The sequence below is a fragment of the Bufo bufo genome, chromosome 1, assembly GCF_905171765.1.
Source record: "Bufo bufo chromosome 1, aBufBuf1.1, whole genome shotgun sequence".
Lineage (NCBI taxonomy): Eukaryota > Metazoa > Chordata > Amphibia > Anura > Bufonidae > Bufo > Bufo bufo.
In genome coordinates, this window is record NC_053389.1 from 813,967,161 (window position 1) to 813,982,555 (window position 15,395).

Below are 15,395 nucleotides of genomic sequence, written 5' to 3' on the forward strand. Positions count from 1 at the left end.
TGTAACGGGAAAAACATGAAGATTGCCACCGTCCCATTTTGCGTATGATGCGAGCCGGGACGCCATGTTTGGATGCCGCGGACGCGGCCCCGATCCGGAGAGAGTGCCCGGATATGGAGGCAGCGTGAAACCCTAGACCTGAAGCTAGAGTGCGAATATGTTTGATGAACTGCGCAGAAGTCAGTGAGAGCACGGGAAATGGCAGTAAGGGACTGTCGGGATTTCTGTCACGGAGAGTGGAGAGCAGTTGGTTGAGCACTGCCACTGGGCACCAAGGATTGAAGGAATTGAAATACTCGATCTGAACAGGTGGACCGACTTGGAAGGTTTTAGAAGAAGGTAGGAGGAAAATGAAATGGTCGAGACTATGGTGGAGCTGACTAATTACTGGCCCTGAGTTTTGGGCTGAGGTGCAGTAGAACTCCCCTGGCCTGAGGAACCCATAGAAGCTGAGGTAGAGGGCAGCTTTGAGGATCAAACTTTTGAATGGCCCGAAAGGATTACCATCTAGGGCGGCAGAAAACTTTTGAAATAGATCCCCTGTGACTGGTTGTCTGGTGGGAGTGGACGGAGAGGAGAGCTTCTGGATGCCTCTCAAGACTGCCTTGACCGCCTGGGAAGAAAAGAAGGAGATATGACTGGGATGATTGATCATGTAGTGATGCTGGATGTCCGCTAGGTAGAGTCTGATGGTGTTGTGAGATAATCTGAGCTCCTTATGGCAGTACGCCAAGAAGGCCAGGACGAAGGAGACCTTGTCCCTGTCCCCCCTAGGATGAAGGCGTGAAAATCGTTTGAAGGTGTTCCACCCCGTTTAATAGTTCCGGGCTGAATTGGCCAAGAGTGACTTGCGGATGAGACCGTGGGCTGCCGAAATGTACTTATCTAATCCATGATCAGGGCTTCGAACCCTGGAGGGTTGATTCCGATTCTCCGAGCTCCTGGCATGATCTGAAAGAATAAATTGAAGTTTAATCGGGAAAGGGCATCGGCTGCGGTGTTCTTTTTGCCCTCTATGTGCCTACAGATGACGTGGAAATTTTGTTGCAAAGACAGCCAGGTGAGTTTGCGAACTAGACGCATGACCTTGGGGGAGCTGGACCTACCCCTAGCGAGGATGTCGACAACCGCTTGATTATCCGTCATGAAGCATACTGGCCTATTTCTCCATGACTGCCCCCAGACAAGAGCTGCTGCTACGATGGGGTATACTTCGAGCAGGGGAGAGGATTTGGTGGCCTCCTGATCTGAAGAGACCTGTGCGGGCCAAGGACCCGCAAACCACTGGTCCCCGCAAATGGCTCCAAAACCGAGGGATGGGGCAGCATCGGAAAACACCAAGGGGGAGGCGTCGTTCCACTGGGGAACAAAGAGAGAGATGCCGTTCCAGCTGGACAAGAAAACTGACCACATGGCCAGATCAGCCAAAGCATCGCGTTCGAGATGGATGAGGGCATGCTGATCTGAGGCCGTTGGAAGGAGTCTGAGTAGGCCGGAGGTGAATGATCTGCCCTGCGGCATGATCCTGGCGGCAAAGCTGAAAGACCCCAACAACGATTGGAGTTCCAGCCTTGACACCATGCGAGTACCTTTAGCCTAATTAACTTGTCCAGGGGGAGTCTGGCCTCCATTTTGATGGTGTCTAGGGTGATACCTAAAAAGGTGATTACCCTGGAAGGGCCCTCGACCTTTGAGGGGGCCACTGGGACGTTCAGGTTACTGAACAGGCTAAGAAGGCTGTCCAACCTGTCCGGAACGTGTTCAGCCTGCTTGATGAGCAAGAAATCGTCCAAGTAATGGATCACCCTCAGACAATGGGCATGATTGACCAGGATCCAGTGAAGCGCTTGGGCGAACTGATCAAAGAGCCAGGGGCTGCTCTTTGACCCGAACGTCAAGCGGGTGGCAAAATAATACTTTGCTCTCCATTTAATGCCATAAAATTTCCACAGGTGAGGCAGGATTGGCAGCAGCTTAAAGGCATCTGAAATGTCTGCCTTTGACAACCAAGCTCCTGCTCCGACCTGTAGGATTAGTTGTATGGCTTCTTCCAGAGAAGAATACTGCATGGAGAACTCTTCCGATGGGACCAGAGAATTTAGGCTGGGGGTGCTGGATGCATGAGGAGCAGACAGATCGTAAATTAATCTTTTTTTATTTGATGATTTCTTTACAACTAAGCCTATGGGGCTGACCCGGTACACGAGGAAGGGGGATTCGGCAAATGGGCCAATCATGAAGCCTTTCAGCAATTCTGCCTCCAACAGTTCGTCCACCGCCATAGGGTCCGCCAAGGATGAAAGAAGGTTGGGGCATTCACAAGTGACCTGCGGAAGGGTGACTAACCCTGTGTGAAAACCCTCGGAAAAACCCTTTTTGAGGAACAGGACGAAATTGGGGTCATGGTGATGTTGAAGGAGGGAGAGTAACCGGTCGATGTTGACGCCGCCTAGTCAGGAGCGTTTAGCCGTTCGCTGGGAACAGGAGGACTGGGGGTGGGCCCTAAAACAGATGGAGCAAATGTGTAGTGCTTTGCACTTGTCGTAACTGCAGAAGCCTAAGTTGAAATTATTGCAGATTTGATTTTTCCCTAAGAAGGTGATGGGACGACCAAGTTTATCCAAAAAAGGGTTAGATTTATGTGCTCCAGTGTTGATGATTGGCCTGGAAGGGGGGGGGGGGTGGGGTTGGAGACGTGGGGGCACCAATCGGAAGAATGAAGGACTGATTGGCAGTTGGAACAAGCTGGGATTTTCTGGCCGGCAAAATGCCTGCAAAAGAGTTCCATGTCATGGACAGCCCAATTAGTGACATGCTGATATTGGAGGAACGCTGCTGCTGCCTTTGCAGAAAATGACCGGTGATATTCATACAAAGTGGAGCCGCCGTATTTGTAACCTAACTCGGTGACTCTATATAGGTATGTATCTAGTTCTTCCCTGTGGTGGGGATGCATGGAGCACACGATATCTCGGTATAGGCTGAAGGTCAGCATGAATTCGGGGATGGTAAGTTTCCTATTGAGGCGGACATCTTTAGATCTGAGCACTATCGATACATCACCGCAGGCGATTGTTCGGTTTTCGACTGTGTCGTGGGTGGAGATCAGGATGGCGGCTAAATTAATGTCCTTTCCTGCCAGAATATCACGCCTGATATTTTCTGGCACGAAGAAGGCGGGGGCGATGTCGGGAGTGCCGAGACTTGTACCTGGGGTGTTGGACCGGGAAGTGGAAGGAACGGCTTCGGGTTCTGGGGGAGGAGGAGACGTGGAACCCTTATTCTCGATGGCCTGGAGCCTGGAATCAATGTCAGAAATTGATGATGCTAAATTGTTGATGGTCGCGTGGAGTTGGGTCAGGGATAATAGAATGGTAGACATGGACGCCTGATCGTCGGAGGCCCTGGGTGGTTCGGGAGCCCTGGGTGATTCGGGAAAAAGCAAACGGTACAGCTCGGCCTTTCGCGCTGAAGCAGAGTGGCGGATCCCCTTCTTTTTGAGTTCAGTGATCAACTTGGGGATGGTCCAATGTCTGTATGAAGCGCGGCTGGCTGTTTCGGAGATTGCTGATTCCGGGATAGACATCGAGTCTTCTATGTCGGACACGTGGGACATGATACCGCTGAGTATGGGCATACCGTTCGAGCCGGACCCTGTTGGGAGGACCTGAAGTGAAATGACAAAACCCCATACAATACATTTTTTTTTTTTGGAACTTACCTGGAGCCAAGGAAGGGTTAGGACGGAATTTTAATGAAACACTGACCGCAGTCGAAATGTCCGGGTATGGCCGCGAAGAGGGTGAAAACTTCACACCCCGCGAACCTGAGATCGGTAAGTGAGGAAGAAGCTTAACTGGTACCTGCATGAAGAGGTACACCCATAACATTCTGATAAGGGAACTTACGTAAATGACGATCAGGAAAAGACGAAAACCTGGATGAGGAGAAAAGAAATGACAACCTGAGCGTGTCAGGCAATTCACGAAAAATTTAGACGGTGCAGGATGATCGGGTTGGAGACCAAGGACGCACCAGGGGTTGGTTCTGAAGAAGACAAGAAGAAGGTGCTGTGGAGACGAGTGGCATGTGCCAGGTGCCGTGATGAGTGGACAGAAGGCATGCCTGGGGTGGCGGGCTGGGTGAAAGGAACAGGCAAAAAAAAACTGGACTGGGCCAAGAGACCGGTGAACGAGACGACGTGACATGACGTGACAGGCAGTGGACCAACAAACCGACCTGAACGTATCAGGTGGACCGAACACAAACGACCCGAACGTATCGGGCAGAAGAACGTGGTATAACCTGAAGGCTATCAGGCGACGGAAAGACAAGACCTGAAGGAATCAGGAGAAACAAACGTGTCCTGAGTCTATCAGGTAGGAAATAAACATAACCTGGCGTATCAGGTGATTTAGAAGCGTTAGGCCCTGTGACATGACCGTGGGCCGAGACGCATCTGGTGACGAAACCTCTACTGGATGCCAACGCGGGACTTACAAATGTGGCAGGCAGTGAGGCGACATGACTCGCGCGTGATGGCAACGGAGAGCAACAGGACCCGAGTGTAACAGGTAAAGAAAAAACATGAACTGACCGTGATAGGTACAAGACTGGGCGTGACTGAAAAAATAGAAAAGACGTGACCCGGGTGCTGACGGGCAGGTTATGACTGGCGTGATAGGCAGTAGGAGATGACATGAGCACAGTGGAAAAATTGAAGGCGACGGGACAGTGAGAGGAGGCAAGACCTGGGTGACGTGAGTCGAGCATGCAGACAAAACAGACAGTGGCGTGACTCAGTATGATGCATAGAGAGCAACGATATGACCTGAACGGATCAGGCAAAAAGGACATGGAGAGGACTTGAACGTATCAGGCAACAAGACATGAAGTGTGACAGGACAGTAGGAGGGGGTTGACGTGTGCGACGTAAGTAGACAAAGGACAATGACTTGGATTGATGAAACAAAACGAGCAGATCAGGCAACAGGACAAAAAAGAGACCTGAATGTATCAGGACAAAGGACACGAAGAAGACCTGAACGTATCAGGCAAGAGGACATGACGACAACCTGAGCGTATCAGGCAAGAGGACATGACGAAAACCTGAACGTAACAGGCAAGAGGACACGGAGTAACCCTGGACGTAACAGGCAAGAGGACATGAAGAAAACCTGAACGTATCAGGCAACAGGATACGAAGAAAAACCTGAACATATAAGGCAAGAGGACACAAAGAAACCTGAATGTATCAGGCAACAGGACACGAAGAAAACCTAAACGTATCAGGCAGGAGGACAGGAGAAAACCTGAACGTATCAGGCAATAGGACACGACGAAAACCTGAACGTACGACAGAGCTAGACTGAAAAGGTGGAGAAAGTGTGATGGTTTTTTTTGTTTTTTTTTTACACCCGCGGCAGTGTAAGTGCTGCTTGATGAGACTCAGCATACGGATGACAGAGGAGGGTTCTCCACCGGCCATACCAGCAGATCCGTGGGACTTTGACCCGGGGGAGGTCCCTTGGCGTGGGAAGATGGAACCCAGGCCGTTTGAGGATGCTGCGACTCATAATAACGGCGGAGTGTATCATGGAAATGGTGAACCTGGATAGCAAAACACAGGGGCAATTGAGAGAAACCTGGGAGCACTGCAAACAGGGAAGGGGGGTGCTGAGTGATTAAAAGACATGCCTCAGCCATGCTGCCAGCCATGAGCCAGTGATGGGCCCTGACCTGCTCCACTGACTGTTTGAGACGAGCTCTTCCCACCATTGCTCTGATACAGAGGGCTGATTAAGTAATGCCCAATTGCATGCTAATATGTTTCAACCAGGTACCCAACCTACATGGCCGGACTCTATATGCAGGAGATTAAAATTGCACCAAGAAACCTGGGGGAGTTGCGGTGATGCGATCGTGTTCCGGACCTGACAGAAAAGCAGCAGGGAGCCGCTATACACGTGCCCCATATGTGACGTGCGGAGGGAGCGCAGCAAGCGGGGGTAAGGGCTGAGCGGACCGCGCCGCTGGCGGCGGCCGCCCATGATATCAGACAGGTGGAGAAGTGAGTTGGACCGGGTTTCGCTTACCGAGATCTCCGCGCAGGAGAGGAGTGCCGCCGCTGCCCGTAGACACTGGGAAGGCCGGAACCGGAAGTCGCACGAGGATGACGTCACCGCACCACGAGATGCCGACAGCCTGGAGAGGCCATGCGGCAGGTAAATACCCTATGCCCCTCCCACAAATGCAGGCTGGAAATCCAGCCTGCTGTACATGTATCCACAGACCTGGGCCCATACTGTCCATACAGGGCAAATATATATATGTATATATTAAAAGTCATATATACATATATTTGCATGATACTCCTTCCCTCTACACATCCCGTTGAAAGATAGAACATGTCCTATTATTGCCCGCAAATCACGTTCCGTGGCTCCATTCAAGTCAATGGGTCCGCAAAAAAAAACGGAACACATACGGAAATTTTATGCCCAGCCCATTTTTTTCTATGTAATTACTGTATACTGTATATGCCATACGGAAAAACGGAACAGAAATGGAAACATAATGAAAACAAAAAACAGAACAACGGATCCGTGAAAAACGGACCGCAAAACACTGAAAAAGCCATACGGTCCTGTGAAAGAGGGTTAAGGCTACATGCACACGACCGTATGTGTTTTGCGGTCCTCAATTTGTGGATCCGCAAAAAAAAATGTATGCCATCCGTTTTCTTTACGTATCCATTATATAAATGCCTAAAACGGACAAGAATAGGACATGTTCTATTTTTTTTGCGGGGCAAAAAAACGGAACGGACACGGAAACAAACAGCATTCGTGTGCATGTAGCCTCAAACGGATACAACAGGATTTGTTTTTTTTTCTCTCTCTCTTCGGCTTCATGCACACGACCGTTGTTTTGGTCCGCATCCGAGCCACAGTTTTTGCGGCTCGGGTGCGGACCCATTCACTTCAATGGGGCCTCAAAAGATGCGGACAGCACTCCGCGTGCTGTCCGCATCCGTTGCTCCGTTCCCTGGTCGGCAAAAAAAATATAACCTGTCTTATTCTTGTCCGTTTTGCGGACAAGGATAGGCAGTTATATTAATGGCTGTCCGTGCCGTTCCGGAGCGCAAGCGGACGCCATCGGTGTTTTGCGGATCCGCAATTTGCGGACCACAAAACACACAACGGTCGTGTGTATGTAGCCTTCTTCTGACAGATCAGAAGGACAGAAAGCTAAACGGTGATGTGAACTCACCCTAAGGATTCATGTAAACGAACGTGTTTTCTTTCTGCCTCCGTTCCATTTTTTTTGCAAACCGTATGCGGAACCATTCACTTAAGTGGGTCCGCAAAAACAACGGAAGGTACTTCGTGTGCATTCTGTTTCCATATTTCCGTTCTGCAAAATTAGTGCATGTCCTATTATTGTCCACAAATCCCGGTCCGAGGCCCGAGTCAAGTCAATGGGTCCGCAAGAAATATGGAACGCACACGGAACACATCTGTATTTCGCGGATCCATACTGTAGAAATGCTATGACCAGCCCATATTGCTCAAGTGTTTGGTTATTAATAAGTTACTGTTTCCGATCCGCAAAAAAAGGATCGTATACGGAAACCATACAGATATGTGTAGTGGAATAACGGAACGGAAGAGGACTTAAATCAGAGGAAAAAAACCTCAGATACAGAACAACGGATCAGTGAAAAATGGACCGCAAAAAACAACGGCCGTGTGCATGAGCCCTAAGGAATAAATACACCCAAGAAATGAACACAAATCCCTTACGAACTCCACCACTGGACTCTGCATTGCCATATCCTCATCAGGTATGGATGGTGTCCAGCTGAGTATAATGAAGGGTCAGGTGAAGTGATGACCATGTGATGGGTGAGGTATAAAGATCTCCTCCCTCCACCCCTTCCTGGTGTGACTTCTCCTGTGGTCAGGATGTTGTTAGGGATTAGGTGGAGTTGGCTGCTTGTGGTTCTCATCTATGGGTCAGGCTTTAGCAGTGCCTTGGTTAGGCATCGGCGCCAGCCAGACACTCGGTGGAGGAATTATCAGCCTGGATGGGGATCTTCTAGAACTGTATCTGCAGTAGGTTCTCCTAGGGGAGATCTTTTGTATCCTGGAGTAGGTTTTCAGTCCCGACAGCTTACACAGCCCCCACCGATTATGCTGAACCCCTCATCCCCTGTCAGTGTGCAGTGTGCAGAGGACAGTATGGTGGTGACTGTAGAGAGAGACTTCTATGGTAATGGTAGGCTGGTGAATCCTTCAGACCTGGTCCTCGGGACCTGCACAGCTGGATCTCAGACTTTAGTTAATACTGTAGTCTTTCAAATTGCTCTTCAAGAATGTGGAAGCAACCTAGAGGTAAGTTGGTGGAGGACTAAAGGTCCCTTATAGTAGACAAATATGCACTGGGCAACAATTACTGTGTTTATCATGAAAACCCTTTAGGTCCTTTTCACTATATTGAAATGGTTGTGGATAGAGATGAGCAAATTTCATATTTTGAAATATTTGTTTGCTTTTACTGGTAAAAGGGGTATTGCGTTATGGATTCTACTACCACGGACCATAATGCCATTCTATTATGACGGAATGCCTCTAAAGGCATTCTGTTATGTATTCAGTCATAGAAGTCTATGGGCTGCAAGACGTATCTGTTCCCGTTATACGGTGGAGTCCTATCCTGCATAACTGAAACGGGACGGATCCTTTTTGCAGGCCATAGACTTCTATTATGATGGAATGCCTCTAAAGGCATTCTGTCATAGAATTGCGTTATGGTCCGTGGTAACGGAATCCATAACACAATTCCCCTTTTACCAGTAAACAAAGCGTGAATCGGTTTCATAACCTGAAATTCGCTCATCTCTTGTTGTTGACATAGATCTTGTTTCTTTGAGGTACATTAACCCTTTCTACAGCTTGTGCCCAGGAATGTTGGCTAGTTTTAGCCGGTATACTATGGTGTCATGATCTTCTGACGCAATAATGGACTTTCATAACAAAATCTAACCAGTTGTCCATTTCTGGCCTTGCAGTGTACTTGACCCACTGCTTTGTCAAGTTTCTCTTCTTGTATATTTTATAGGGTGGCCAGTTATTACAAAATTTTCCCACTGATTTGGTTGAGCCTTTTTTTTTTTTTTTTTTTTTTTTTTTTTTTTGTGTGCTTTGAGTGGAGACTAACCTTATTGTGGCTCTTTATCTCCTCAAGATGACTTCAGATATACTTATCTACAAGATCAACTTGTCTTACACCCCCACCACCTCCCCTAATGTGCCCATCATCAGGTCCAATCCTGCAGTGGTTCCCATCTGGTGTTACTACCCACGGTAAGTCTTTACCAATAGTGGGCTCTATAGCTATGTCTTCTAGAGTCTCCCAGTGGTGAAATGTCTTCCAGGACTTCCAAGTTAAGCTAGATGGTAGTTGAATGTGGTCACATTGAGACTGTTTGCCTCAACCAGCCATAAGACAGTGCTGTCCTGCTGGATCTGACTGGAACAGTCACAGCTTGATTCCACTTACATTATGAAGCAATGTTCTGTAGCATCAGTACCAGGGGCGTAGCTATAGGGGGTGCAGAGGTAGCAGTCGCTACCGGGCCCAGGAGTCTGAGGGGGCCCAAAGACCCTTGTGCCACATAAGACACTGGCATTATAGAAAGTGCATACTGGTCAACTTACACCTCTGGCTGGAGGGAAGGGGTTAGGTTATGAATTTGGCATGAGGGGGTGCCCTTTCAATGTTTGCCTCAGGCAGCAGGAAGGATTTGTGCTCCCCTGCCCCTTGCCAACAAGCACTGAGGGACGGGGGCCCAAGCTGAACTCTTGCACCAGGACCCATGAGCTTTTAGCTACGCCCCTGATCAGTACTGTGATCTTTGGCCATGTAATGAGTATAGCAGCCGTACTGTCCATGTAGCCCCATCCTAATTATTTCATTAATCATCCTGCTCCTCTTCAAGGTTCATAATGACTCTGAAAGGGATCTTGACAAACATTCCCCTTATGCTCTGTCAATACTATTGAGGGGCTTGGAGCGGTCTCCTCTCCTGGCATGTCTGTTTTACCAACTACTTACTCTCCATGTAGTAATTCTGGAGAACCTTTAACTATTCCTCTGATTCCTAATGGAAGTTAGCAGTATGCCATAAAGGTCTGAGTGTTCAGTTTTGGGGTGTCTGACACTAATTCTATTGGTGCTGCCAGTCACTATGCAGGGACACCCAGATTGGCTTTTATTGCAAACTGCCAGCAATTCAATAGTAGTAGCAATAATGGGGGGAACTGTAGCCCTCAAGATACTCCAGAAATGTTATGACCTAGGAATTGGTAAGTAAAACAAATGTCTGGGGAGTAGACAGGCCCTCTTTGAATAGGACCTGACAGGAGGACTTAAGGCAAAAAATAGGTTGGCGACCATAACACTCTTTGATGTAAGTAGAGCAGGACTGGTCAGGGTGTTAACTTCAGTTAAAATTGCTGCAACACCTTACATGGCTGGAACACCCCTAAGGCCTCAATGCCATAAGTGTCCGCTTCGCTAATGTACCATATGGTTGACAAGATACTTTCAAGTTCCAGTCAACCTCTCAAAGGGCTTGTCCACCATTACAACCATGGCTGCTTACTTCCAAAAATCACCCCTGCTGTCCATTGGCTCAGCTCTATAGTGAATAGGGCTAAACTGTGGTACAACATGCCACCTGTGGACACATGGGATGATTATGGAAAGCTGCCATTTACTTGCAATCATGTACAGTTGTCCTTTCATTTCTCTACTCTTCCAGATTTGGCAATGTAAGCAGCAATGCCATCAAGCCAACATGGGCTCCCTTCAGCACCACAGTGAGCTCAGAAGAAAGGTTGTCTTTCTCCTTGACTCTCATGACTGGTAAGACTCCTTCCAGTAGAGGAGGGGTGCGTAGTCTCTTGTCTTGTACTAATAGCCTTATTTTGTCTGTAGAGGACTGGAGTGCTCCTCGTCAATCACTGGTCTACCAGCTTGGTGAGATCTTCTACATAGAGGCCTTTGTGGACATAGAGAACCACGTCCCGATGATGCTGTTTGTTGATAGCTGTGTTGCCACCCTTACTCCAGATGAGACCTCTAATCCTCACTATGACATTATTGCTTATAATGGGTGAGTTTCTGTTTTTCTTTTTACTGTTAATTCAAGGGAATTTTCACTGAAATAAATATCTCCTACAGGTGCTTGATCGATGGGATGCTAGGAGAATCCTCTTCAGCCTTTGGTTCTCCAAGACCTGAAGCGAATAAGCTCAGATTCACAGTTGATGCCTTCAGGTTCATTAGCAGTGACCTTTCTATGGTAAGGACTAGAGATGGTAGTATGACCCTGAATGCTAAGCAATTAACTTTTTGTACCTGTCTTTAGCATCCTTGTTTTCACCCCACTAATTAGTGTTGAAAGTACACAACTGGTCACTGTTCTAACCTGCACTTTCAACATTAAAGAGTCTGTTGCCAAAATTAGGTGTTACACACTGCTTATATGGCACTGTAGCACAGGTGCCAGTGGTACCTCTGTTCTTTTGTTGTGACTTTCACCAGCTGAAATGATTAACCCATATGCAAATGAGGGCTCGTAGGTGCCCAGGCCGCTCTGCCTTTCACATTGCTTGTCCCGCCCTGTAAGGGTACTTTCACACTAGCGTTATTCTTTTCTGGCATTAAGTTCTGTCCTAGGGGCTCAATACCAGAAAAGAACTGAGTTTTATCCTAATACATTCTGAATGGAGAGCAATCCATTCAGGATGTCTTTTTGCCTTTTCAGGACTGAGATAATACCGCAGCATGCTGCGGTTTTATCTGTCCCAAATACCGGAACACTTGCTGGAATGCCAGATCCGGCATTTCTTCCAGTTGACTTGCATTAATGCCGGATCCAGCCCCGAGTGTTCTGGCAAAACGGATCAGTTTTTGTGGTCTGCGCATGCTTAGACCACAAAACATGTGAGCAAATAATGCCGGATAACACCGGAGAGATGGATCCAGCATTTCAATGCATTTGTCAGACGGATCAGGATCCTGTTCCGGCGACGGAACTGCCTGCCGGAATCCTCTGCCGCAAGTGTGAAAGTACCCCAAGTCTGTTGCATCATCCCTAGTACCGGCCGAGAACCTGCACATGGCAGTTTGCCGCCTGGGCATGAACGCTGGTTTCACACGGCACATGCGCACTTGATTTATCGATGCTGCTGCCCACAATGGGCATCAGTGACAAAACAGACTTACAGGGCAAGACAAGCAAGAGGTTGGGGTAGTAATATGGAAAAGGCAGTGGCCTGGGCACCTACATCATGAGCACGGCCCCTGGACACTTGCCAGCCCTCATCTGCATATGGATTAAATGTTTTTTTGGCTGACAGTGTAACAAAGGAACCATTGGTACTTGAGCAAGAGTGCCAAGTAAGCAATGTGTAACGTCAAATTTTGGTGACAGACTCCCTTTAATGAAGGTAAATGTATTGGAATTTATATTCTCCTTTGATAACCTGATTATAATAGTATTCTGCTTGACACTATTGTACATTAACTGTTTGAAATGAGAAACTCAATAAAAACTATTTAAACAGAATAACCCATATGGGAATCCTAATCCTTTTTAGTATTGGCCCTGAGGGTAACTTTCCCAGCTGTCCAAGATTATGAATGTAAATTATTTCTCATGAGATCTAAACTGTAATTGTGGTGTCTTAGATCTACATAACCTGTCACCTGAGAGCTGCTGACATCAACCAGACCCCTGATCCAATGAACAAGGCCTGCTCCTACAACAAGGCTACCAGCAGGTAAAACCTTGCACATCTGAGTGTCTTCAGTTAGATGACTACACAACCCTAGATGGGGTCTTGGATAACAATGGATGTTCTCTCAATGGTTGACACTTCTCTTGCTCTTACAGTTGGTCACCTGTGGAAGGCCCCAGTGCGAACTGCCAGTGCTGCAACACTGGGAACTGTGCTACAGTTGGCAGCCGGAGAACAGCATGGGGCCCACAACCTGCCAGGTCAAGAGGAGTTGGGAAGAGAGATGTTGGTGAGTTCTTCATTCAAACGTCTCCTAAAGCTTCCAAAAATGTCAAGGTATTTGAAAATAGGTGTTGCTAATTCTTCCACTAGGTTCTCATCTAGAGAAATACACTCTGGCCAGACTGGGCCCTCTTCTAGTGACTGGATCTAAGCCTAACCAGGTCTCCAAAGAAGGAATTTCCCAAGCTTCCAGAATGGGTGCAGAAGAACCTCTGCAGTTGTGGGTGCTGGTGGCCATGGGTTCAATCACTTCAGTAGTTGTTGCTGTGACTCTTATTGTGGCTGCAAAATGTCTTTTAAAAAAACTGTCTCACAAATAGTCCAGAAATAAATGGGTAAAATGTTACTTGTTCTGAAGTCTTTTTGTCTCAATCGATGGTACCAATGGTTGTATGGGACTGGTTTCATGTGACCCATAACTTCATGCATGGTCCAGCAACACGGACCATCTCCTGGTGCTATATACATAAGTACTATGGGGCAATATGGAGGACTTTCTGTGGGTCAAATGTGCCCATACCATACTTAGATCTGTATAGAGCTGAGGTTGGTTCATAGCTCACACTTCTCAGGAGCAGAATAAGAATTGGAAGCTGCTCTCTGGAGGCTAAAATTGCTTTAGATTCAGACTGTTAATATTGATCAGGTCATAAAAGCAGGTCTGCATGATGCAGAGGTGTGAATGGGGTTGCTAACCATTATACAGAGATTTAAAAAATAGTTGAACTGAATAGGGCCCCCAGACATAGCTTTGCTTGGGGCCCAAGCCCTCCCCTGGGTAGGTCCTGCCTCTGGGACCCACTAGACACTGAAGGCAAAAATAGAAGGAAAATCGTGAGGTCCACCCAGGACAGATATGTGGAGCATTTGCTGTGTGTACAGTACCTGCAATGTAGACGAGACTGAAGATCATCCACAGACCGTAAATAAAAAATCTGCAGGGTAAATTGACCTGCAATGTGGATCTTTCACCTGCAGCATGATTAATTCTGCAGATTTTCAGTGTCCTCTTTTGCAATGCATGGGGGGCCTTGCCCTTAGACCCTGTTTACAGTCAGGGCTCTGAGCCAAAACCTGGTGCTGGTCAAACACAGAACAGGTACAAATCTTTCCCTTCTGTCTGTGGAGCCTCCACTGCTGGAAATCGCTGATCACAACACTGAAGTGTGAATGAGGCCTTAGAGAGGATACTTCTAATGTTTTCCACTTTTGTTTGGCTCAAAGCCTGTCTTTAATTCTAAACAGGTCTAGAGTAACGAAGTAGCAATCAGAAAAAGCTTAAAGCTCTACAACACGTGTCTTACCATCCAGAGGATGGCTTAAGATTTTAGTGAAATCACCTAAAATAGCATGAAATCTGGGACATTGAATCTCCAGACAGTTCAATATCTTGGAGTCCCCAAGAAGGCGGATAGATCCAAACAGAAAGAAGAGACTCCCACGGCGCAAATTCCAATCTTTGATGATACAAACTTGATTTAATAACTTAGCAGGTGGTACAACGCGTTCCGGGGCAGAAAACACCCCTTCATCAGGTACAGACTGCTCATACAATAAACACAACTTCAAAACACACTTAAATGCATAAAAAAACTGCCAAAATGGCATAGAAGGGGAGGTCCTGACCCTTCCACATGTCAAGTACTGAACCTGCAATATAGCTTGCAAATTAATACAATCTTTAAATGGGGGTCACTGGTGAATAAAACATTGGTGGTCAGCGTGGTGTATTCCAAAAAATCATAGACAGACTTGCTTTGAAAATTAGATCATTGGAGCGGTGTCCGGCTGAGAGATAAAGCCGGAACACATCGCTCTGCTGGGTGCGGTCATGTGACTGCTCCATCACCCAGCAACGGGTTGCTACTCCTCCTGCCCTGTTAGAATGTATGGGCGGGCGGGAGGAGGAGCACATTGGAGGGAACAAGCGGTGTTAATAAAACCGAAACTGCTCGTGGGGGAAATAAAATGAAAGGAAAAGGAAACACTCCTATACAATGATAGGGAGTGGAGGGGGAGACGAGGCAGGGCTGACGGAGGAGGGTGAGGCGTTAGTGGATAAAAACGCCACCCATAGCATAGCACATATGAAGAGTAAATGACGATAAATATAAATAACAAATGGGCATGAAAAATATACAATTGAAACGCAAATAAATTATAATTTGATGTTGAATATAATGGATGCTAAAGGACCTGGACACTTAAAATAAGACTGAAATTATCAATAGTAAAATTTATTCCCCAGATTAACTATATAATTATAATCACAGGACAGGATACGCTCGTCCCTAGAGGTAA

At 47.3% G+C, this 15,395-nt stretch overlaps 1 protein-coding gene across 1 annotated transcript; it reads left to right on the top strand.

Moving 5' to 3' along the window:
- The first annotated feature begins 7,967 nt into the window (after positions 1-7,967).
- Positions 7,968-13,414, top strand: LOC120986604 (zona pellucida sperm-binding protein 3-like). Its single transcript, XM_040415265.1, has 8 exons — positions 7,968-8,396; positions 9,250-9,368; positions 10,829-10,932; positions 11,005-11,182; positions 11,251-11,371; positions 12,763-12,854; positions 12,968-13,101; positions 13,185-13,414. Exons 1-8 carry the CDS (start codon positions 7,968-7,970, stop codon positions 13,412-13,414), a joined length of 1,407 nt encoding a protein of 468 aa, XP_040271199.1.
- The last annotated feature ends 1,981 nt before the right edge of the window (positions 13,415-15,395 follow it).

Bases quoted from the DNA above. Each gene is read 5' to 3' on its own strand.
- LOC120986604 (XM_040415265.1), top strand. From the start codon at position 7,968: ATGTTGTTAGGGATTAGGTGGAGTTGGCTGCTTGTGGTTCTCATCTAT. The intron at 11,183-11,250 runs GTGAGTTTCTGT...TATCTCCTACAG, and splicing joins GACATTATTGCTTATAATGG to GTGCTTGATCGATGGGATGC. The intron at 11,372-12,762 runs GTAAGGACTAGA...GTGGTGTCTTAG, and splicing joins TTAGCAGTGACCTTTCTATG to ATCTACATAACCTGTCACCT.